Source organism: Cydia strobilella, chromosome 18 (genome assembly GCF_947568885.1).
Source record: "Cydia strobilella chromosome 18, ilCydStro3.1, whole genome shotgun sequence".
In the NCBI taxonomy this organism is placed as follows: Eukaryota; Metazoa; Arthropoda; class Insecta; order Lepidoptera; family Tortricidae; genus Cydia; species Cydia strobilella.
In genome coordinates this window covers 12,384,347-12,408,927 of record NC_086058.1, presented here as the reverse complement: position 1 = coordinate 12,408,927, position 24,581 = coordinate 12,384,347, and the positions used below count along the sequence as shown (strand labels likewise).

The window sequence follows — 24,581 nt, the reverse complement described above, 5'->3', positions numbered from 1 at the left end:
ATAATTAGCGGCCGAACGATTCTGAATTTTTTTTTTAAATGGTGATACACATCTAGATATGGAAAGTAATTATAACATCAAGGAAAAATATAAATCAAGAGCTTTTGGCAAAGCTTTCCAAACCCACTAACCTCGCTTTTCAGAGTTGTTTTACGAAAAATATCCACTGGCCTAGTCAGCGGGCGAAAGCTACACAAATCACCAATTTTACCCAACTTCTAGAAACAAAGACACTTTCAAACTTACTTCATCGTACACAGCTGTTATAGGCTTTCCAAAAAAAGCTTTCAGAACCGACTTTCCTCGCTAAATATAGGTATTGCAACTGAAAAATAGTTAGCGGCCGAACGATTCTGAAAATATATTTTTTTAATTGTGATACACATCTAATTATGGAAAGTAATTTTAACATCAAGGATAAATATAAATCAAGAGCTTTTGTCAAAGCTTTCCAAACCCAATAAACGCGCATTCCACAGTTGTTTTACGAAAAATATCCATTGGCCGAGTCAGCGGCCGAAAGCTACACAAATCACCGATTTCACCCAACTTCTAGAAACAAAGACACTTTCAAACTTACTTCATCATACACAGCTGTTATAGGCTTTCCCAAAAAAGCTTTCAGAACCGACTTTCCTCGCTAAATATAGGTATTGCAACTGAAAAATAGTTAGCGGCCGAACGATTCTGAAAATATTTTTTTAAATGATAATAATTTCTAGATATGGAAAGTAATTATTACATCAATGTAAACTGTATATCAAGAGCTTTTGTCAAAGCTTTCCAAACCCAATAACCGCGCTTTTCACAGTTGTTTAACGAAAAATATCCACTGGCCTAGTCAGCGGCCGAAAGCTACACAAATCACCGATTTTACCCAACTTCTAGAAACAAAGACACTTTCAAACTTACTTCATCATACACAGCTGTTATAGGCTTTCCCAAAAAAGCTTTCAGAACCGACTTTCCTCGCTAAATATAGGTATTGCAACTGAAAAATAGTTAGCGGCCGAACGATTCTGATTTTTTTTTTTTTTAAATGGTGATACACATCTAGATATGGAAAGTAATTATAACATTAAAGGATAAATATAAATCAAGAGCTCTTGTTGAAGCTTTCCAAACCCAATAACCGCGCTTTTCAGAGTTGTTTTAAGAAAAATATCCATTGGCCGAGTCAGCGGCCGAAAGCTACACAAATCACCAATTTTACCCATCTTCTAGAAACAAAGACACTTTCAAACTTACTTCATCTTACACAGCTATTATAGGCTTTCCCAAAAAAGCTTTCAGAACCGACTTTCCTCACTAAATATAGGTATTGCAACTGAAAATAATTAGCGGCCGAACGATTCTGAATTTTTTTTTTTTAAATGGTGATACACATCTAGATATGGAAAGTAATTATAACATTAAAGGATAAATATAAATCAAGAGCTCTTGTCGAAGCTTTCCAAACCCAATAACCGCGCTTTTCAGAGTTGTTTTAAGAAAAATATCCATTGGCCGAGTCAGCGGCCGAAAGCTACACAAATCACCAATTTTACCCATCTTCTAGAAACAAAGACACTTTCAAACTTACTTCATCTTACACAGCTGTTATAGGCTTTCCAAAAAAAGCTTTCAGAACCGACTTTCCTCGCTAAATATAGGTATTGCAACTGAAAAATAGTTAGCGGCCGAACGTTTCTGAAAAAATTTTTTTTTAAATGGTGCTACACATCTAGATATGGAAAGTAATTATAACATCAAGGAAAAATATAAATCAAAAGCTTTTGGCAAAGCTTTCCAAACCCACTAACCGCGCTTTTCAGAGATGTTTTACGAAAAATATCCACTGGCCTAGTCAGCGGCCCAAAGCTAAACAAATCACCAATTTTACCCAACTTCTAGAAACAAAGACACTTTCAAACTTACTTCATCGTACACAGCTGTTATAGGCTTTCCAAAAAAAGCTTTCAGAACCGACTTTCCTCGCTAAATATAGGTATTGCAACTGAAAAATAGTTAGCGGCCGAACGATTCTGAAAATATTTTTTTTAAATTGTGATACACATCTAATTATGGAAAGTAATTTTAAAATCAAGGATAAATATAAATCAAGAGCTTTTGTCAAAGCTTTCCAAACCCAATAAACGCGCTTTCCACAGTTGTTTTACGAAAAATATCCATTGGCCGAGTCAGCGGCCGAAAGCTACACAAATCACCGATTTTACTCAACTTCTAGGAATTAAGACACTTTCAAACTTACTTCGTCGTACACAGCTGTTATAGGCATTCCAAAAAAAGCTTTCAGAACCGACTTTCCTCGCTAAATATAGGTATTGCAACTGAAAAATAGTTAGCGGCCGAACGATTCTGAAAATATTTTTTTTAAATGGTGATACACATCTAGATATGGAAAGTAATTATTACATCAAGGACAAATATAAATCAAGAGCTTTTTACAAAGCTTTCCAAACCCAATAACCGCGCTTTTCACAGTTGTTTTACGAAAAATATCCGGCCGCTAACTATTTTTCAGTTGCAATACCTATATTTAGCGAGGAAAGTCGGTTCTGAAAGCTTTTTTGGGAAAGCCCATAACAGCTGTGTACGATGAAGTAAGTTAGAAAGTGTCTATGTTTTTAGAAGATGCGTAAAATCGGTGATTTCTGTAGCTTTCGGCCGCTGACTAGGCCAATGGATATTTTTCGTTAACAACTGTGAAAAGCGCGGTTATTGGGTTTGGAAAGCTTTAACAAAAGCTCTTGATTTATATTTTTCCTTGATGTTATAATTACTTTCCATAATTATATGTGTATCACAATTAAAAAAAAAATGTTTTTCAGAATCGTTCGACAGCTAACTATTTTTCAGTTGCAGTACCTATATTTAGCGAGGAAAGTCGGTTCTGAAAGCTTTTTTTGGAAAGCCTATAACAGCTGTGTACGATGAAGTAAGTTTGAAAGTGCCTTTGTTTCTAGAAGATGGGTAAAATCGGTGATTTGTGTAGCTTTCGGCCGCTGACTCGGTGAATGGAAATTTTTCGTAAAACAACTGTGAAAAGCGCGGTTATTGGGTTTGGAAAGCTTAGACAAAAGCTCTTGATTTATATTTATCCTTGATGTTAAAATTACTTTCCATATCTAGATGTGTATCACCATTTAAAAAAAAAAACAGAATCGTTCGGCCGCTAACTATTTTTCAGTTGCATTACCTATATTAAGCAAGGAAAGTCGGTTCTGAAAGCTTTTTTGGGAAAGCCTATAACAGCTGTGTACGATGAAGTAAGTTTGAAAGTGTCTTTGTTTCTAGAAGTTGGGTAAAATCGGTGATTTGTGTAGCTTTCGGCCGCTGACTAGGCCAATGGATATTTTTCGTTAAACAACTGTGAAAAGCGCGGTTATTAGGTTTGGAAAGCTTTGACAAAAGCTCTTGATTTATATTTTTCCCTGATGTTATAATTACTTTCCATAATTAGATCTTTATCACAGTTTATAAAAAAAAAATTTTAAAATCGTTCGGCCGCTAACTATTTTTCAGTTGCAATACCTATATTTTGCGAGGAAAGTCGGTTCTGAAAGCTTTTTTTGGAAAGCCTATAACAGCTGTGTACGATGAAGTAAGTTTGAAAGTGTCTTTGTTTCTAGAAGTTGGGTAAAATCGGTGATTTGTGTGGCTTTCGGCCGCTGACTCGGCCAATGGATATTTTTCGTGAAACCACTGTTAAAAGCGCGGTTATTGGGTTTGGAAAGCTTTGTCAAAAGCTCTTGATTTATATTTATCCTTGATGTTATAATTACTATCCATATCTAGATGTGTATCACCATTTAAAAAAATATTTTCAGAATCGTTCGGCCGCTATTTTTCAGTTGCAATATCTATATTTAGCGAGAAAAGTCGGTTCTGAAAGCTTTTTTTGGAATGCCTATAACAGCTGTGTACGACGAAGTAAGTTTGAAAGTGTCTTAATTCCTAGAAGTTGGGTAAAATCGGTGATTTGTGTAGCTTTCGGCCGCTGACTCGGCCTATGGATATTTTTCGTAAAAGAACTGTGAAAAGCGCGGTTATTGGGTTTGGAAAGCTTTGACAAAAGCTCTTGATTTATATTTATCCTTGATGTTAAAATTACTTTCCATATCTAGATGTGTATCACCATTTAAAAAAAAAATCAGAATCGTTCGGCCGCTAACTATTTTTCAGTTGCAATACCTATATTAAGCGAGGAAAGTCGGTTCTGAAAGCTTTTTTGGGAAAGCCTATAACAGCTGTGTACGATGAAGTAAGTTTGAAAGTGTCTTTATTTCTAGAAGTTGGGTAAAATCGGTGATTTGTGTAGCTTTTGGCCGCTGACTAGGCCAATGGATATTTTTCGTTAAACAACTGTGAAAAGCGCGGTTATTAGGTTTGGAAAGCTTTGACAAAAGCTCTTGATTTATATTTTTCCTTGATGTTATAATTACTTTCCATAATTAGATCTGTATCACAATTAAAAAAAATATATTTTCAGAATCGTTCGGCCGCTAACTATTTTTCAGTTGCAATACCTATATTTAGCGAGGAAAGTCGGTTCTGAAAGCTTTTTTTGGAAAGCCTATAACAGCTGTGTACGATGAAGTAAGTTTGAAAGTGTCTTTGTTTCTAGAAGTTGGGTAAAATCGGTGATTTGTGTGGCTTTCGGCCGCTGACTCGGCCAATGGATATTTTTCGTAAAACAACTGTGAAAAGCGCGGTTATTGGGTTTGGAAAGATTTGACAAAAGCTCTTGATTTATATTTATCCTTGATGTTAAAATTACTTTCTATATCTAGATGTGTATCACCATTTAAAAAAAAAATCTGAATCGTTCGGCCGCTAACTATTTTTCAGTTGCAATACCTATATTAAGCGAGGAAAGTCGGTTCTGAAAGCTTTTTTGGGAAAGCCTATAACAGCTGTTTACGATGAAGTAAGTTTGAAAGTGTCTTTGTTTCTAGAAGTTGGGTAAAATCGGTGATTTGTGTAGCTTTCGGCCGCTGACTAGGCCAATGGATATTTTTCGTTAAACAACTGTGAAAAGCGCGGTTATTAGGTTTGGAAAGCTTTGACAAAAGCTCTTGATTTATATTTTTCCTTGATGTTATAATTACTTTCCATATCTAGATGTGTATCACCATTTAAAAAATATATTTTCAGAATCGTTCGGCCGCTAACTATTTTTCAGTTGCAATACCTATATTTAGCGAGGAAAGTCGGTTCTGAAAGCTTTTTTTGGAATGCCTATAACAGCTGTGTACGACGAAGTAAGTTTGAAAGTGTCTTAATTCCTAGAAGTTGGGTAAAATCGGTGATTTGTGTAGCTTTCGGCCGCTGACTCGGCCAATGGATATTTTTCGTAAAACAACTGTGAAAAGCGCTGTTATTGGGTTTGGAAAGCTTTGACAAAAGCTCTTGATTTATATTTATCCTTGATGTTAAAATTACTTTCCATATCTATGTAGATGTGTATCACCATTAAAAAAAAAAAACAGAATCGTTCGGCCGCTAACTATTTTTCAGTTGCAATACCTATATTAAGCGAGGAAAGTCGGTTCTGAAAGCTTTTTTGGGAAAGCCTATAACAGCTGTTTACGATGAAGTAAGTTTGAAAGTGTCTTTGTTTCTAGAAGTTGGGTAAAATCGGTGATTTGTGTAGCTTTCGGCCGCTGACTAGGCCAATGGATATTTTTCGTTAAACAACTGTGAAAAGCGCGGTTATTAGGTTTGGAAAGCTTTGACAAAAGCTCTTGATTTATATTTTTCCTTGATGTTATAATTACTTTCCATAATTAGATCTGTGTCACAATTTAAAAAAAAATATTTTCAGAATCGTTCGGCCGCTAACAATTTTTCAGTTGCAATACCTATATTTAGCGAGGAAAGTCGGTTCTGAAAGCTTTTTTTGGAAAGCCTATAACAGCTGTGTACGATGAAGTAAGTTTGAAAGTGTCTTTGTTTCTAGAAGTTGGGTAAAATCAGTGATTTGTGTGGCTTTCGGCCGCTGACTCGGCCAATGGATATTTTTCGTGAAACCACTGTGAAAAGCGCGGTTATTGGGTTTGGAAAGCTTTGTCAAAAGCTCTTGATTTATATTTATCCTTGATGTTATAATTACTTTCCATATCTAGATGTGTATCACCATTTAAAAAATATATTTTCAGAATCGTTCGGCCGCTAACTATTTTTCAGTTGCAATACCTATATTTAGCGAGGAAAGTCGGTTCTGAAAGCTTTTTTTGGAATGCCTATAACAGCTGTGTACGACGAAGTAAGTTTGAAAGTGTCTTTGTTTCTAGAAGTTGGGTAAAATCGGTGATTTGTGAAGCTTTCGGCCGCTGACTCGGGCAATGGATATTTTTCGTAAAACAACTGTGAAAAGCGCGGTTATTGGGTTTGGAAAGCTTTGACAAAAGCTCTTGATTTATATTTATCCTTGATGTTAAAATTACTTTCCATATCTAGATGTGTATCACCATTTAAAAAAAAAAACAGAATCGTTCGGCCGCTAACTATTTTTCAGTTGCAATACCTATATTAAGCGAGGAAAGTCGGTTCTGAAAGCTTTTTTGGGAAAGCCTATAACAGCTGTGTACGATGAAGTGTTTGAAAGTGTCTTTGTTTCTAGAAGTTGGGTAAAATCGGTGATTTGTGTAGCTTTCGGCCGCTGACTAGGCCAATGGATATTTTTCGTTAAACAACTGTGAAAAGCGCGGTTATTAGGTTTGGAAAGCTTTGACAAAAGCTCTTGATTTATATTTTTCCTTGATGTTATAATTACTTTCCATATCTAGATGTGTATCACCATTTAAAAAATATATTTTCAGAATCGTTCGGCCGCTAACTATTTTTCAGTTGCAATACCTATATTTAGCGAGGAAAGTCGGTTCTGAAAGCTTTTTTTGGAATGCCTATAACAGCTGTGTACGACGAAGTAAGTTTGAAAGTGTCTTAATTCCTAGAAGTTGGGTAAAATCGGTGATTTGTGTAGCTTTCGGCCGCTGACTCGGCCAATGGATATTTTTCGTAAAACAACTGTGAAAAGCGCTGTTATTGGGTTTGGAAAGCTTTGACAAAAGCTCTTGATTTATATTTATCCTTGATGTTAAAATTACTTTCCATATCTATGTAGATGTGTATCACCATTAAAAAAAAAAAACAGAATCGTTCGGCCGCTAACTATTTTTCAGTTGCAATACCTATATTAAGCGAGGAAAGTCGGTTCTGAAAGCTTTTTTGGGAAAGCCTATAACAGCTGTTTACGATGAAGTAAGTTTGAAAGTGTCTTTGTTTCTAGAAGTTGGGTAAAATCGGTGATTTGTGTAGCTTTCGGCCGCTGACTAGGCCAATGGATATTTTTCGTTAAACAACTGTGAAAAGCGCGGTTATTAGGTTTGGAAAGCTTTGACAAAAGCTCTTGATTTATATTTTTCCTTGATGTTATAATTACTTTCCATAATTAGATCTGTGTCACAATTTAAAAAAAAATATTTTCAGAATCGTTTGGCCGCTAACTATTTTTCAGTTGCAATACCTATATTTAGCGAGGAAAGTCGGTTCTGAAAGCTTTTTTTGGAAAGCCTATAACAGCTGTGTACGATGAAGTAAGTTTGAAAGTGTCTTTGTTTCTAGAAGTTGGGTAAAATCGGTGATTTGTGTAGCTTTCGGCCGCTGACTCGGCCAATGGATAGTTTTCGTGAAACAACTCTGAAAAGCGCGGTTAATTGGGTTTAAAAGCTTTGATAAAAGCTTTTTATTTCTGTAAATAATATATTTGAAGCATCTTGGTATCTAAAAATGCGTTTATAGTAGGTTTGTATAGTACATTATGTTGGGATCTGTTCAAGTCATTTTTGATACCTAGTTGGTAAAATGTATTCTGATATGTTATTAATAGGGTGACGCCTCACCTTTTCCTTCACTTTTGACCATTAAATATCCGACTTAAGCTCTTTTTATAGAAATGCACAAGTAAAAAAATTTGACATCTTAATTTGGTCGGGTTATCGTTGGCCGATAACTTTGGCCGCTAACTTCACACCGGTAATTTGCATTGAATCGAGTCTCCTTTAACAAGAAACATTTTATCGAAATGTATGAAGTTCTATTTTCAAAATTTTTATAATAGACTAAACCGTATCGATAAAATTCTTATGCTTGAGTCGGAAGTGCCATAGACTATCCAACGTTGAAAAGAGTAAGGTTGTAGTGTTGCATGTTAAGTTGTAATACACAGATTATACTCGACGAGTAGAAAAAGTTGTTTTAATTATCATGATCATCTCAACCGCACGGATATGATGGCCGTAGCCGTGTCTACGTGATAGCATACACTCTTTCATTCGTAGGTATGGTGTTAAAAAGGGACACTTATTTAATCACGTGGATTAAGCCATCCATATATACGCCTGCTGGTGTCATGATAAAAGTAGAAACAATTTTTTTCGTATAAATAAATAAATATCCATCCAATAAGACTCAACTCTCCACGTGATTGAAGTCCGTACCGTAAAATGGGGTGAGTAGAAGCAAAACTGACATTCAAACCTCGAAAACATTTTATTTTTACATATGCAAACTGAATGGTGTATATGATAAGTGTTCCGGACGTTCGTATTTTAGTTTTTATTTTATTTTGGGTAGTTCCATTTCATAATTTTGACGATAAACAGGAAATTCCACCTCAGCCCGTAGTCCCTCGTAATTGGGGTGAGATGGGATTTCATACAAAGGTGATTTTGGAAAATTGTTGGATCGATTTTTTTTAGTATGAGTATTTTTTTTTATTATGGACTATAGCTCCATTTTTAATTGGAATACATTATTTTTATAGCAGTAGCCTTAAAATCCCATCTCACCCCCCTTTTATCCCTTCTCTCCCCATTCAAAACCCAACTCTCCCTGCGAACCCTACTCCCCCATTTTACGATATTATAAGAGCACTGATCTAACAGCAAGGAAACTGAATAAAGTAACAAAGCCGCGCTGAGTCAGTGAGCACAAATAGCGGTAGCGACTTCTCCCTAGAGAATGTCCTCAACAAATCCTGATATTAATGAGTTGTGGGGAATCGACCTAATCATATTGTTTCTTGCTTCTATCTTTCTTTCCTATTATTATTTTTGCTTTTATATTTTGATCTGAGGGTAAAAATAAATACAAATGGATGATTTTTCACGTTTTTAGGGTTCCGTACCCAAAGGGCAAAAACGGGACCCTATTACTAAGACTCCGCTGTCCGTCTGTCCGTCTGTCTGTCTGTCACCAGGATGTATCTTATGAACCGTGATAGCTAGACAGTTGAAATTTTCACAGATGATGTATTTCTGTTGCCGTATACGTAACAACAAATACTAAAAAGTACGGAACCCTCGGTGCGCGAGTCCGACTCGCACTTGGTCGATTTTTTAAATTTCTGTACCAAATATTACAGAATGTTACAGAAGTAAGTTTCATTTGGTATGTTATTGTAATATTATTCACATTATAGTCTGTACCAGACATATCGGAGTAAACATGTTGGTCAAAAATACCTGAGCATGCACACCCATTTGGAACCGTGTTCAGAGGGCCGTGAAAATCGAAATTTCGCTATCCGCCTTTCTATCACTTTCATATTCGAGCAATAGAGTGGCAGATAACGCAATTTCGAGGCCCTCACATTCCATATCTGTGAGCATATTTTGCAAGCTTTTATTTAACTTGCAATTTACCTAACTATGTATATATGTATGTACGGGTCAAATCTTGCAAGTGAAATTTGACCCACTTCCCGACTTCCAATGAAGCTGAAAATTTGCATTCAATATTATGGTACCATCCAGCTGATCTGATGATGGAGACAGGGTCCTATGGTATAAATAAAACAACGCAACCTAATTGTGTTCGGGGTTTTCAGAATTGTCTCGATGAGTATTAGTTGCCTGTGGAAAGAAAAGTATAGTCAGCGATAAAAGCTTGTGCCAAAAACTTATTATTTCAATTCAATATAACCTAATGACAACTACCTATACCTATGGAGGACTATAAGAGAAGGTTGGTATTAATTAACTATAGGTACCTAAAAATACAGCACTAAGCGAAACTCTGTAACAGCTGTTTTCAACTCCGAATACACTATTTTACTCGTCCAAGCACCAGAATTTTAATTTATTCCACCTAATATAATATTCAAATGAGTTTAAGACTGCAAGCCGTGTATATGGTAAAGCTTGCCCACGCTTCTTTCGTGCCGATTCTCGCTTTATATGGAGACAGCTTTAAGCACGTCACGATTACGATGGTAACGTCATGCCTACTTGTTGTTGATATGCGAAATATGCGATGAAAGAATGTTTAGTAGGTGAGTCAAAATTATTTTCGTTGTCTTGTTTTTTGTCCCGAAAAATGTGACGGAGTGGAGCTTTTTGTATGGGGTGAAATTAAGTTTTTAATTTTTCTCAAGAGAATTATAATCTACAGGTAGAATGACATGCAATAGCACTGGACTTTTTCTATTTATTTAATAAAAGGCAAAAATAATAAGTAGATTACGGGGGAACTTATAAGAATGTCAATCGTGAGGTGATTGCAAAAAGAAACTGTGCAAAAAGAAAATGAAAGAAAGCCCTTGGGGCACGAGTCCGTCTTACATTTCTAGTTACTAAATTAATTGAGCACAAGTTTTTAATTATAGACCATTTCTGTCATCAACTCATCTCACAAAAATAAAAACCAGAAACTTGCAAAACTTTAAGTGGTTGTTCAAAACCTGGCCCTTCCTTTCATGCAATTTCTCCCCTAAGTACATATTGTTATGTGGAGGTTGGTAAAAGTTTATTATGGCTTCGTTCATCTGCACCTGTTGCCACTCGATATCCGGAACCCCAAACGATCAGTTTTGGTGTCTACGCAGTACCGCACATTTGCCAATAATAGCATTATCAATGATCAGGTCAATATATTACTATGAATTAATTATATTTGTACTTTCTGATGTTGACATGTAATATTTTAAGAATATTATCAATAAATGAGTATGAGTATGAGTATTAGCAAATAGGCATTTTCCAAGCATTTACATGGTACGAAAATTGGGTATTAATTGGATCTATTTGCACGCTCCATCGTCAACAATGTAAGCTAGAAGCTAGGACATGTTTGCATTAAGCACACATAGTTTTACTATTCGTACTCGTTTTGCACCAACGTATGCCACCATTAAAGCGTTTACTAAATTTTATTGTATAGGAAGTTTAATAGTTGACTGCTGAGTGACGTTGATCAGTCCGCTAAACGTGATTCTTGCAACTGGCGCTTGAACAATAAATATGAATAGCGAGCCGTAGATTCTACGGCAAAAAGCAGGTGTGGTGCCCCAAAAACACATTTAACAAAATTATGTTGTCTGTGTATGAATAAACATAACAAATTTAAAAACTGTAATAGATTTCATATATTAAAGAAAAAGTGACGAAGCCCTCCAGTGGTGAAGGCCGGATTCGAACCGGCGTCTTTAGCTATCGCGGCTAACGCCATGAACCCCTAGGCCACCCCGCCACGGCGGTGCCCGTCCGAATTTCTCGACTATATGCCATCCTAGTAAGACTAGGCGTCTTTGACCAGCTCTAAGGGCAAGCAGTGCGCGCTTGCACCTCCTAAACGAACTCCTTACGGATTTACGTTGTAGCGAGAGAGACTGGTGCTGCCATCTATGAACAAGTTTGGGAACAAATCAAATTATTATTATTATTATTATTATTTTTTTTTTTTCTTTAATATATGACATCTATTACAGTTTTTAATTTATATATAGTAGTGTGACTACTTTAAAAAAAAAAAAAAAAAAAACAAATCAAAATATTTAATAAAATAATTTGATTTGTTCCCAAACTTGTTCATAACAAATTTAATTTTATTATTAACATTAGGAGAAGAATGAACATTGAATCGGTTAGTTCAAAAAGAACCAAGGTCAGTGCGAAGCTTCAAATGCAATTAGCTCTGCACCTCGATGTGCTAATAACGCCTACATTCCGTGTTAGGTCATCGCTTGGGTGCATTACCGTTAACACATGTTAATACTATTATTAGATGATACTAGGTATTTTTAGATATTACACATAATCATGCGTGAATTTATTTACAAAACTTAGGTGTATGCATTTCATTTGCCAGTTAACTAGACACATAACAGGAGTGTTTATGGCGTAATAACGTCATAAATAGAAAAACTGCAACTCTGCGACTATGTTGTTTCTAATCTTATGCTATTAATGTTGCTAGAGCTCCTAAGAGCTGAAAACGCACTGTCCCTAGGTATATATATTTATCTAAAGGGTCGCAACGCGTTTGTGACACTGATAAGTGACATTGCTGAAGAAGCAAGCGTCCTCAAGCTGAGTTATCTGGTTAAGACCCGTTTTACGCTTGTTTCCCACCGTCGTCGTCTTATCGGGTCTTAGCACGAAATAGAGTTAATATTATGGCGTTTGCTTTCAAAACTGTTTTGAAACCTAAAATACATCAATCCTGGTCAAAAACTCGTTTGCGGGCAAGGTATAAGTAGTACCTAACTCCTAAATAAGTATGTTGTTAGCCGTAAATCACGATACGTGGGCGACGCAGTGATTCGATGATGTCATATTGCAATACGCATAAAATTTGACACTTTGTTTTCTTGTTAATTAAATGCGATCATACCTTTTAACATTTAAGGATAACTGGTATAAATATAGCTGAAATTATAATAGGCGTGCACTTGTTTCATCATCATCATCATCATCATGTCAGCCGATAGACGTCCACTGCTGGACATAGGCCTCCCCCAAGGCTCGCCACTCCGACCGATCCTGTGCCGCTCGCAACCACCGAATTCCCGCGACCTTCACCAGGTCGTCGCTCCATCTCGTTGGAGGCCTACCGGCTTCGTCTTCCGGTACGCGGACGCCACTCCAGAACCTTCCGGCCCCACCGGCCATCAGTTCTGCGAGCAATGTGCCCCGCCCACTGCCACTTAAGGTTTGCAATTCTGCGAGCTATGTCGGTGACCCTAGTTCTACTGCGGATATCATCATTTCTGACTCTATCACGCAGAGAAAACCCGAGCATAGCTCTCTCCATTGCCCTTTGCGTGACCTTGAGCCTTCTTATGAGGCCCATCGTTAGCGCCCACGTCTCAGATCCGTACACTTGTTTAATTAATTATAAATATTATAATCCAGTTAAGAAAAGATATCGTAATCGTACCCGCTACTCTCTAAGTTCGCTTCTATCACATTGTCAATACATATAAGTAATATTAGTTCTGTATAATATGCACATCCTAATGTGAAATAAAAATAAGGAATACATACACTCGAAAAACAAGAACCTAGTCCTCTTCCCGCGCTAGTACCTAAGTAAAGTGAGGAGCAAAATAAAAAATGGCAGGAAGAACATTTAGGTTTTTTCTTTTATTTATTTATTTATTTTTCGGAGAACCAACAGCTATCAATTATACAATAGTTATATTAGTAAATAACAAAAAGCCAATTATAGGTTCCCACCAATAGCAACAAGTTAACACATAATTGGTGGTTAGCAGTAAAATTTTACAACGTATTCAACTAATACTAATTTCTAAATGTGAATACCTACTTATTATATACCTACAATACAATACTCTTAATATACTGAGCTAAGAAAAACAAAACTTATTAATAACTTTTCTTAAATATAAGCCACACTTTGCGCTTTGCGTAATGAGTTATGAACTTATGAGTAAGAATTCGTAATATCAAAGATGGTAATATTAAGTACTCACTCGAACTAAAAGCGTATGTATAGGTAATGCTTCTTATACTCATTATAAATTACCAAAATTTAATCACTTATACAGCAACCGTCTGTGCTTGTCCATATAACAAACATCTGCTGAGAGAGTTAATTTTTAATAACTAGCCTGGCGTAATTTGGTAAAACAATTAGACATTTAATTAATAAATTTGTTATGACCGCGATGTATATAGCTTTACCAGATGTTATTTTATTAGTCTACTCGCCCTTGGGGATTAAGGGAATGAACTTTGTTAAACATGAAATAAAAAATGCTGCACAAACTGATCTAAAGATTTAATGGAGTTGGCAACTGTCAAAGGTTTGCAGAGATGGCGCCATCATAGCTTGCCCCTTTTTCTATGAGATTTGGCTTACAGGGCTGGCATCCAGTCCATTAAAAAAACAAAAATTTGACACAATTCTAGGGATTGACAGGGCAAGCTATGCTGGCGCCATCTGCTAAACACTTCGACCGGCCAACCCCATTCGAGCTGTTGCTTGTGGCGTACGTATCTATTACGATTTTTTACATACACACGATTCACGATACCAATATGAATTTTATTGCGTCTCGCTCGCGCTAATGGCATACGTAAGTTATGCTTTTTAGAATTATAATTTAAATCACTCAGAAATTGCGATCTTCTTTGTAGATATACTGAAAATACCTTTTCTGTAATATGTAATCCTGATTTCTACTCATTTGATATTTATTGAATCACACTTATGCATATTTAATTGAAAAAAAAGAAACAAACAAACACTATAGGTAACCAAGTAAAAAAAATACCCAACCAAGCCAACCAACCAAGCAAAACCAACCAACCAAGTAAAAGTATTCTTAAAATTCAAAGAGGTAACAAGTAAACCTTTAAAATTTAAGAAACCAACGCAGTTTGAACCGATTTTGACAGAACATGTGTCTTCAAGAACCATCTTAGAAAACCTCATTTCAAATAAATAAAAAAACCGTATCTAAATCGGTTTACTCGTTTTAGCTACTGTGCCACAGTCAGACTCGCACATTGCGGTCAAACTTATAACACCCCTACTTTTGCATGGGCGATAACATGTTTTTTTATCCCAGATACTAAAACGAGAGTAAGGATGTATATTGTATAGGCCAATCGAACTGCCAGTTTAGTATTATGATACCTATAAAGAGCTAGCAGGTAGACTAGCATAAGTTCAGTATACAAGCAGATTGATTTGCATGATGCATCAATACAATTACAAGTATTGCGTACGTATGTTCTCACTCGCCCATTGCTCTTGCGCAAGTGATGCCACTTGCCCAATACGGTAGGACCATCTGTCCAGTGACCCACTCAAGTTATCATAGCCGATATGAAATGCAAACTTGAACTAATAAATTAATTTTGGTTTATAGGTTACTATTATAAAGTAAATGTCAATTGAAGTGATATAATTAGAAGTTCAGACAAGCAAAATTTAATTTTTTTTGCAAAATGTTTGATATTGATACGATATTTATTACTCGCACTTCAACTCGCTTATTTCTTGATGCAAGCGCGATGTGGATGAGTAATATCCGAATAATATCATTAATAATATCATTAATATCATTATCATTAACAGATTTTAAAAATCTGTATGCGGCTTATTAACACGGTTTTAGGGAACATAAGCCGCTATTTACGTAGGTATATAGAAGTTAGAAATGTGTGTAAAAATATATAAGTAAAATGTAACTAGGTAATTGTGCAAAAATACCTAAATGCATAGGGTCGTAGTAGTACCTAGTAGAGTTGGACTTTTGTTTGTGAATTATTTCATTCAATATAGATAAAAGCAAAGATAGATATAACTCCGTAATAGATGGTTACAGTCTAAGGAAAAAACGTGCCTCGAAAATCACGAAATTTTGATTCTCGATCAGAGGGCGCCACTAGTTTTGGCCTAGTCTCGTATAGAGGGCGTTGACGGTTTTGTTTGTTATTTATAATTTTAACGCATATCAATGGAAGAACATGGGTCAAAATCATATAAAAATAATTAATGCAAATAAAAAAATCATTTATCCATATTTAAATACATTTTAACGTATTTTTATAAATCTTCATTTTTAGTTTTAAAGTGTGTCGACAGATGGCAGTGAATTTACTGGGGTTACAAAATTTACTATGACAGTACCGCTCTAGTATAGGTTACTCTATGATAAAAGTTATGGGTTTAAACTGAAATAAATGTCATATACGAAGGAAAAAATGACCAAAGCCTCCAGTGTCCAGAGCTGGAATCGAACCAGCGTACCCCGTTTACCGGACAGGTGCCTGAACCGCTCGGCTATCCGGCCACGGTGGCATGGGTCGAAATTTCCAAGTATATGACAATTCCCGAAGGCTTGTGGCGCCCCCTGGCTACAAATTAAAATATTTTCATAGAAAATAATTTAATTTGTTCTTAGAGTTTTGGGTTTGTTTACATTATTTGCAAGTTCTATTGACGACGACTTTACTACATAATTTTCAATTCACTCCAAAAATAGATTTAAGAATATCTTACGATCGAGAATAAACTAATACATATAGTTTGTCAAAGGGCTGTCTCATTTCAAACATAGACAGAGAGAATCATACTATCTTTGTCATAAACTAGTAGTACTAGCACCCAAAAGAAAATGATGAGTATATTTTTTTTGTTCTTATTTACTGACAATTTGACCAAATAAATAATTTTAAAAAAATACCACATTCAGCGCATAGAATCTGAGGCCCGTTTCTCAAAAGCTTGTAACTTGTTACACAAGCGGATGTCACTTTTTGACAGCTTTTGTTAGAAAGGGACTTCCACTTGTATTACAAGTTACAAGCTTTTGAGAAACGGGCCCCAGGTATTAAAACAACGAATCCAAGTCCTTTATGAAATGATTCGTCTACAGAAGTAATTGGCTAACATTACATTGCGAATACGACGTAGGTAGTAGAGACTAGATAAGTAAATAGTAAAGACAGCCAATCTCCTGTACTGACATGATAGTTGCACTATCCTCCAATGCAAAAATAGGTGATAAATGTACCGTATCTGCAGTACAGTTCCATAAGTCTCGTAAAATAGGTATTAGTAGAACTGTGTCACTTTGTAATATTGAAAAATTAAAAAAAAAAAACTAAATGAAATTATTTTCTAAATTGCTTTCTTGGGGTTAGATATGAGGATATAACGTATCATTTCTGGTATGTTGTATTAAAAAAAATAAGCCATATCGTATCTGGAGGAGCCCAAATTAACTTATGTTTGGTATGTTTTGAAAATTATTTTTGTTATAATTTAAAAATTATGGCTGAAATGTAATGATGTGGTATATTTTTAGAATCTCCTCAAAAAGCCCTTTCGTATGATACCACAATACCACATACGATAGGTTCTTGAATTTAATTTTTTTTTTCATACAAAAAAATGTTTCAGCACTCCCCTCCTAAGGGAATTTTTTTTAGGAACTGCGGGTCAAAAATTTTGTTTTGACCTCTAGTATGCGTTTGCCAAACGCCTAACCTATACATCGATTTGCGGTTTTTTATGCGAACAGCTTACACTAGATGGACCGAATTCGATTCGTTTTTTTTACGTGAAAGCGAATTTCCTTGCGGTATTTCTTAGTTATGTTTGATAGAATTCGATCCAGCAGTTTGAAGAGTATCAGCTCTTTTCTAAAATGATGCAAGGCATTTTTGGCATAAATTTTTTTTATGTATCGCATAGGCCGCTTTTATATAATTTTTAATTTAATAGTTATATTAACTATCGTGTTATGTGACACTCGCACTTACTAGGTACAGTAAAAGTAGGTACTTGATGTAAAAAGACAGACTTGATGACAGCGGCTCTTAAGTCGATGCTGAAGAATAAGTGACAATTCCTTATATTCCACGCCATATACTTGGGACATATCAACGCAGAAAGAAAATGGAGCTTAACCTCTATTATAGATGTGACTTTTGTGTAAAGAAAATAATACTTAAAACCTAAATTTGTGGTAGCTATGAGTATTTTTAAGACCTGGGGCCCGTTTCTCAAAAGCTTGTAACTTGTAATACAAGCGGATGTCACGTTTTGACAGCTTTTGTTAGAAAGGGACTGCCACTTGTATTACAAGTTACAAGCTTTTGAGAAACGGGCCCATGGTGTATCAAAGCGTCTGTCCGCGACTTTTTCTGCGTAGAATGCTGATTACCGCGGGATTCTAACCCTCTCTATACCAATTTCATTCAAATCAGTTAAGTGTGTTAAGCACAAAGAGGCAACAAACAGTTTGCATTTATATTATTTGTAAGTAGGGATCAGTTTCTTTTCATGGAAGTTTTCGACCAGTCTTTATTTGTTACATGTCTCTGGTCCTAGTGAACACGTAAAAATATTTACGTGCTCATCAATTCAGGCTAAGTTTCCAAGATTTACGTCGTTCTTAGACGTAATTTATAGGTTTCCATTAGGCGACCTTAATGGCTAAGTACAACATGAATTCATAAGATTTCATTTGGCTACTGTTATTAAATATTCAGAATGATTACCCGACTGGCAAAGGAGCTTAAGGATCTACGTATGTTACCAACCCCAAAATAAATAAAAAATTGGCTGTTTCATACATTTTGGCTGATCCATTTTCTATGGGAGGGTAAATTATTTTTTCGCGATTTCGTGGTTGGTCCCATAGTAAAAGTTGCTCAGTATAATCCCAAAACCTCCCTGGCAACGGGAATGCACTTATTTTTTAGCCACCCTGTATAACTAAAATATTTTTTTGCTATTGCCTATTGCCTTCCAGTTTGGCACTGACATAAATGCTAGCGTGAACGTAGCTTACTTTCTATGCATCTCGCTCGTACTGGCATATTAGTGCGAGCAAGATGTATAAGTATGTAGAAAGTAAATTACGTGTTGACACTGTCAGTGCCTCGTGGCTCGTGGTACGGGTACTACAATCTATGCCGTTGACCAATTTGTAACACAATGTACTAAAAAGTACCTACTCCGCCCGAACCGTTTATAACATGTTTATCATACCTGTCAGGTTACGCTCTAAGGGTTTACGTACGTTAATTAATGAGACAACCAGCTGAAATAACAGTGTTGGGTCACTGCTATGTAGTCACAGAAATAAGCTCACGTTAAATGTCAATCAACCACCACCCTCGTTAGCTGTGTTTGATTCAGAGGCGCCATTTTGATAGCTTGACGACCACGAGTGAAAAAAAACATATAATATATGTATAGGTACAGTGAGCTTGGACGATTGTAGTGGAGCCCTGAGAGCAGATGAGAGGACACGTGCGGCAATAAATCAATAGCTTTGGTTGTAATCCAGGGGCCCATTTCTTAAAAGCTTGTAACTTGTAATACAAGTGAAGTCCCTTTCTAACAAAAGCTGTCAAAAAGTGACATCCGCTTGTATTACAAGATACAAGCTTTTGAGAAACGGGCCCCAGAAGAGCGGAAGGACACGTGTGGCAATAAACCAACAGCTTTGGTTGTAATTCAGAAGAGCGGAGAAGACCCGGGACACCCGGGTATGTCCTTAAACTACGTCCAAAAGACCTCTTTGCACTGTGAATGTCATCTCGCTTTGTGTGGTACGGCACAGCACAGCGGATGTCATTCCAAATCTAGAGCAGAGCCCAACTGGGGAAGTACCGCCACCTTACAGAAAACCAAATAACACTAGACCCATAGTGTTGTGTTCCTGCCGGTGAGTAAGGTTTCCAGACCCCAACGTGCAGATTGTTAGAGCAACGCGCATATACACCTCTGTAGTTGCAGGCGTCCATAGGCTACGGAGACTGTTTACTATCAGGCGGGCCGTATGCTTGTTTGGCACCGACGTAGTATTAAAGGAAGAGATGAGGACATTGCAATCAATGCTATGAGTATGTCTCCCCTCATCTCCGCTCATCTTTGCCTCAATTGAAAAGCTTATGCTGGCGCCAGACCCTCGGCAGAATTTCGGCTGAAGCACCTCTAGAATACTCTAGATCACATTACACAGTTCAGAATAGAATTCGCCCAAGCTCGCACAATCAAAGACAACCCGTTCAGCAGCCGAATTTGGTTAACCTCGCCAAACAAACCGCTCCTAATCTATTTGATATGGTTAGTTGGCGTACAGAGTCCGTGACACGTTTTGGTGTTATTATTTCACGGATGGAATTTAAGGGACCGGACTCCATGAGCGTTCAAACGAGACAAGCAACTACTACTTACAACTTACTTACTACTAGCAACTTCAATTGGAACTTGCAAATAGGTCAGTGCCTAGTAATGTTCACGTTAATAAATTAAATTTGCCGCTGATGAAAAGGTGAAAATTTACAAGTCAAATCGTGATGACGAGAACCATAATCATGCTTCCGTTAATGTTCAGTCTTGTACCGGGGTGCGTAGACAAAATGCCAATCGCCTACGCTCCGTAGCGAACGAAACGCAACGGTCACTTTCGCACTAATATGGAAGAGTAATAGAGAGAGACGCAAAGCGTTTCATTGTCGTAGCGCAAGCGATTGGCATGTTGTCTACGCACCCAGATCTATTTCCAGCGGGTCGCACTAATGACCACGTAAATAGTGTGGCTAAAACAGGACTTTCCGATTTAAACGGACGGTTAGCTCTAGAGCAACAGAGCAAGTGGCATTTTGACCTGACGCATAATTTCAATAACCGGTAAAATTATGTCTTTTACTAACAATTGGACCTTACGCATAATTTTAATAGCCGACGTAATTATGTCTTACACTAACAATTTGACATGCCGCATAATTTCAATAACCGGTGAAATTATGTCTTACACTAACAATTTGACCTAACGCATAATTTTAATAACCAGTGAAATTATGTAGTCTGGCACTAACAATTTGATCTGACGCATAATTTCAATAACAAGTGAAATTCTGTCACACTAACAATTTGATCTGACGCATAATTTCAATAACAAGTGACATGATCTCTTACACTAACAATTTGACCTGACGCATAATTTCAATAAATTAAAAATTTACTTTATTACAATAAAGTATAAAATTTTTCGCGATTTCGTGGTTGGTCGCATACTAAAAGTTGCTCAGTATAATTCCAAAACCTCCCTGGAGTCCCTGGCAACGGAAATGCACTTATGTTTTAGCCACCCTGCATGATGTACCTATACCATAGAGTAACGGTACAATATATAGAGAGGAAATGGCCCCTCCCCCATTTGATCGAACGAGATGCTCTGAAATTTTCAGTAGTAGAGAAAGCGCTATTATTGTTTGTCGTTGTCATAGTCTCATTTTTCCTTTCTGCCTACTTCTAAAAAGTCTTTGACGTAGACGTTTTTTTTGCCCACCGTTTTTATGGTGGGTAACAATGAACCGGACCAAATTACGTAGGTTGTTTTTGGTATGTTGTCAGGAATGTTAAAACGTGTTTTTAATTTTGTCGAATTACATATGTTCTGTCCCTCGGGGGCCACGCGTATAGCACATATATGTACTTAATGCTAGGTCTATGTGGAATACCAACCTAAGATGAATAAAAAGTTATGACTTACCTTGGTCCATAGTGAGTGCGTGCGAAGCCACAACCAGGCCAATAAAGATCGAGGCCCTCATGGCTAGAAACGCCATGATTATCTGCGAAAAAAATTACAAATCTTAGCCGAAGAAGGTTTAGGAGTTCCGAGGGATTTTTTTTTTTAATTTCAGCATACTCATTGCAATTACAGGTTATGAATTTGACTTAATATGGGATATTAATGCAATTTTCTGCCACCAGAGTGCAGGACTAGCCTTTTTAGTAAACCATAGAGTAACTTATACATACTGTACCTTTAACAGGTTTTGACGAGTTTTCAGAGATAATAAAATATCACATTGATGCATCAAGGCGGTTTGTTTACAGAGGAAACGGGAAACGCGAATCCGAAAATTTGATATCTGCCTCTTTATCGCTCGAACATGCAAGAGTGACAGAGATAAAGAAATTTCCATTTTCTTGATTCGCGGTAGACCCTCAGATTGTGGTAGTGGCGCCCTGGCGCCCCCTACGCAGAGTTTCGCGTAATACCTATTCCCTATTATAGGTTATGAATTTGACTTAAGTAATTGACTATTAGTATTTATTTGTTATCTGGATTTGTCCGATGGATGAAGAAATGTCACACTATCCATAAAAAAAACACATCAAAATCTTGTTATTAGAATGAGAATACGCCTCCGAGTCTCAACTTGAATGAAGTAATTTACCTGCCTAGAAAAACTGTGAAGAACATCGTAATCAATGATCAAATTTACCTCTTCCGACTTTATAATTAATTGCCAATTCAATGCTAAGGCAGTTACATGGAACACGGCTTTTTATGACGAGCTTATGAGTCAAATAAGTAATTCATTACTTTTAAAAAAGCTCCCAATATAATTATTGAAACCTATACAAGGTGTAACAGAAATAGTGGGGGCATATTCGGTATCGTGTTCTGATTAGGAAAAAGTAGAAGAAAAACATTTTTGATGCGATAAATTTTTGGCCTTTGTATAGTATAGGCCCACTATTTTTGTTACACCATGTATGTCATGCAGTAGGACAAAAATAGTACGATAAAAAATTATTAGTTATTCTGGCCGAACGAATACGAAGGTCTCCGTTTCAGCTTGGGCAATAATGGGACAGAAAGGATTCAAGTCTTAACCAACACTATATGAAGGGCACACGGAAAGAACATGTCTAGTCACTTTTTTCGGAAAATGAGATATTCATCTCAAAATGTAGAGCTCTTAATGAACTATTAGTAATACCTTTTGCTACCACTGTATAATATATGTAACACAACTTTTTTTCTAGTTAAAAAAGACCTGGTCACGGAATTACCATACATTTTGACATGGTTTCAAATTTTAAAACCGCGATTATCCAAAATGTTACTTAAGTGACTAGACATGTTCTTTCCGTGTACCCTTCATATGCAACCGGTAGGTACCTAAGCAGATATTTAAATGAAACATACGTAACCATTGCCAAAATATTTAATTTATTGTATCGTACAACGAACGTTGCAAAACAGAAGCAACGTTTTGATTAGACCTCGCTTATCTGCTCTATAAAAAATAGCGACTTCCGAATAAGTATTATAATGATAACGCCAAATTAGTGTGTGTGTGGCCTCAGTGGCCTCAATCGGTTTAGGGGAGGATCAGCAACTATTTCTTATTTTTAGGGTTCCGTACCCAAAGGGTAAAAACGGCACCCTATTACTAAGACTCCGCTGTCCGTCTGTCCATCTGTCCGTCTGTCTGTCACCAGGCTGTTGAAATTTTCAGAGATGATGTATTTCTGTTGCCGCTATAAGAACAAATACTAAAAAGTACTGAACCCTGTAGGCGAGTCCGACTAGCACTTGTCCGGTTTTATTTTATTTTGTCCCATTAGCCAGAAGAAATTAGCTGCAAAGTTTGTTACTTACTTTCTATTACCATATAATTATATGCTTGGTAAGATTACTCATTATCAATGCCGTCTTTATCATAAGGGCACACAGGGACCGTGCCCAGCGCGTCCATCCTCAGGGGACTAGAGACCCGAAGGACAGACAGTAACAGTATATTTGATTACCCATAATAAATAGAAGATCATAGTAGGAAAATGTTTAATTCGCTTTCTTTACATTCTAAAAGGGCCCCAAATTCTTATGTGCCCAAGGGCCCATTATATTTAACTACAAAAGTGTATATGTTTAGTTGATTTTAATGAGATAAAACCTGGATATATGCGGTGGTCAAAATCGTGGTATCACACCCCGGTTGTGCTGTATAGAAAAAACAAAAAAAAACAAAATAAATCCTTATCATTCGTATTTACAAATCCTTATCATCAAACAAGAGGTTAAAGAGTGGACCAGGGGAATGTTACTATGACAACGGGTGACGAGAAAAAAATGATCACCCAGATTTAACTCCACCGAGCATTGCACATCAAATTAATGATTAGAGTAGGTAATTAAATTGGACTGATAAGCAGTCTAGCATGGGCAGTATAGCTAGGTGACAGCAGGATAGCATAGATAGGCTAAGTGTCGGTAGGTAGTATATGACGAATGACTAAGTAGGTTGAAAGAGAGGCAAATTAGACGAACAAAAGAAGTGGCTCGCGTTTATTGCCCTGTTCGGAAGAAAACTTGGGACTTGTGGAGATCATTGGGAGTCAGTCAGCATCAACATTTTAACTAAGGTGTAGAGTTTGTGAAGTTAGGGCCTGTAGAGTTAGAAGCTTGGCTCTACAAAAGATCTGATAACTTTTTGACAGTGCGAGCCTTATGGTTTCGTCTTGGCAACATTTTACATGAAATATTTTTGGTGGGATTTCACTTCTTTTTGTAAGTTGCTTATGACAATCTTCCATCCCCTAATCTAAAGGGTTGGGGGTGGGGGTAATTTAATATTAAAAATCCTGAAATTTCGTATCTGGAGGCATACAATCTGCTTTTTACTGATTACGCCCTTTTCCACCCCCTTATCACCCTTACAGGGTGATTTTGTGGTTGAAAGCTATTATATATCATTCCCCATAACAAAAACTATCTACATACCAAATTTTAACTAAATCAGTAAAGCGGTTATTGATTTTCCATACAAAATTTCACCCCCCTTTTCACCCCCTTAGGAGCTAAAAATTAAAAAAAAATGAATTTTTTTGTTGTTTGTGTACTAAGATTATCATACATACCAAATTTCAGCTTCTTAGCACTTGAGGAAGTACCCTAAGGGTTTTGATAAGTGAGTGAATGAGTGAGTGAAGAAATCGGG

At 36.6% G+C, this 24,581-nt stretch overlaps 1 protein-coding gene across 1 annotated transcript in view; it reads right to left on the bottom strand.

Annotated features, from left to right (window-relative positions):
* LOC134749507 (cartilage oligomeric matrix protein-like) overlaps positions 1-21,423 on the bottom strand; it is a 70,392-nt gene extending 48,969 nt beyond the window's left edge. Inside the window, exon 1 of the mRNA XM_063684447.1 lies at positions 21,335-21,423. Coding sequence (XP_063540517.1) covers positions 21,335-21,410 — 76 coding nt within the window. The 5' untranslated portion in view covers positions 21,411-21,423. The remainder of the gene's footprint in view (positions 1-21,334) is intronic.
* Positions 21,424-24,581: the final 3,158 nt, after the last annotated feature.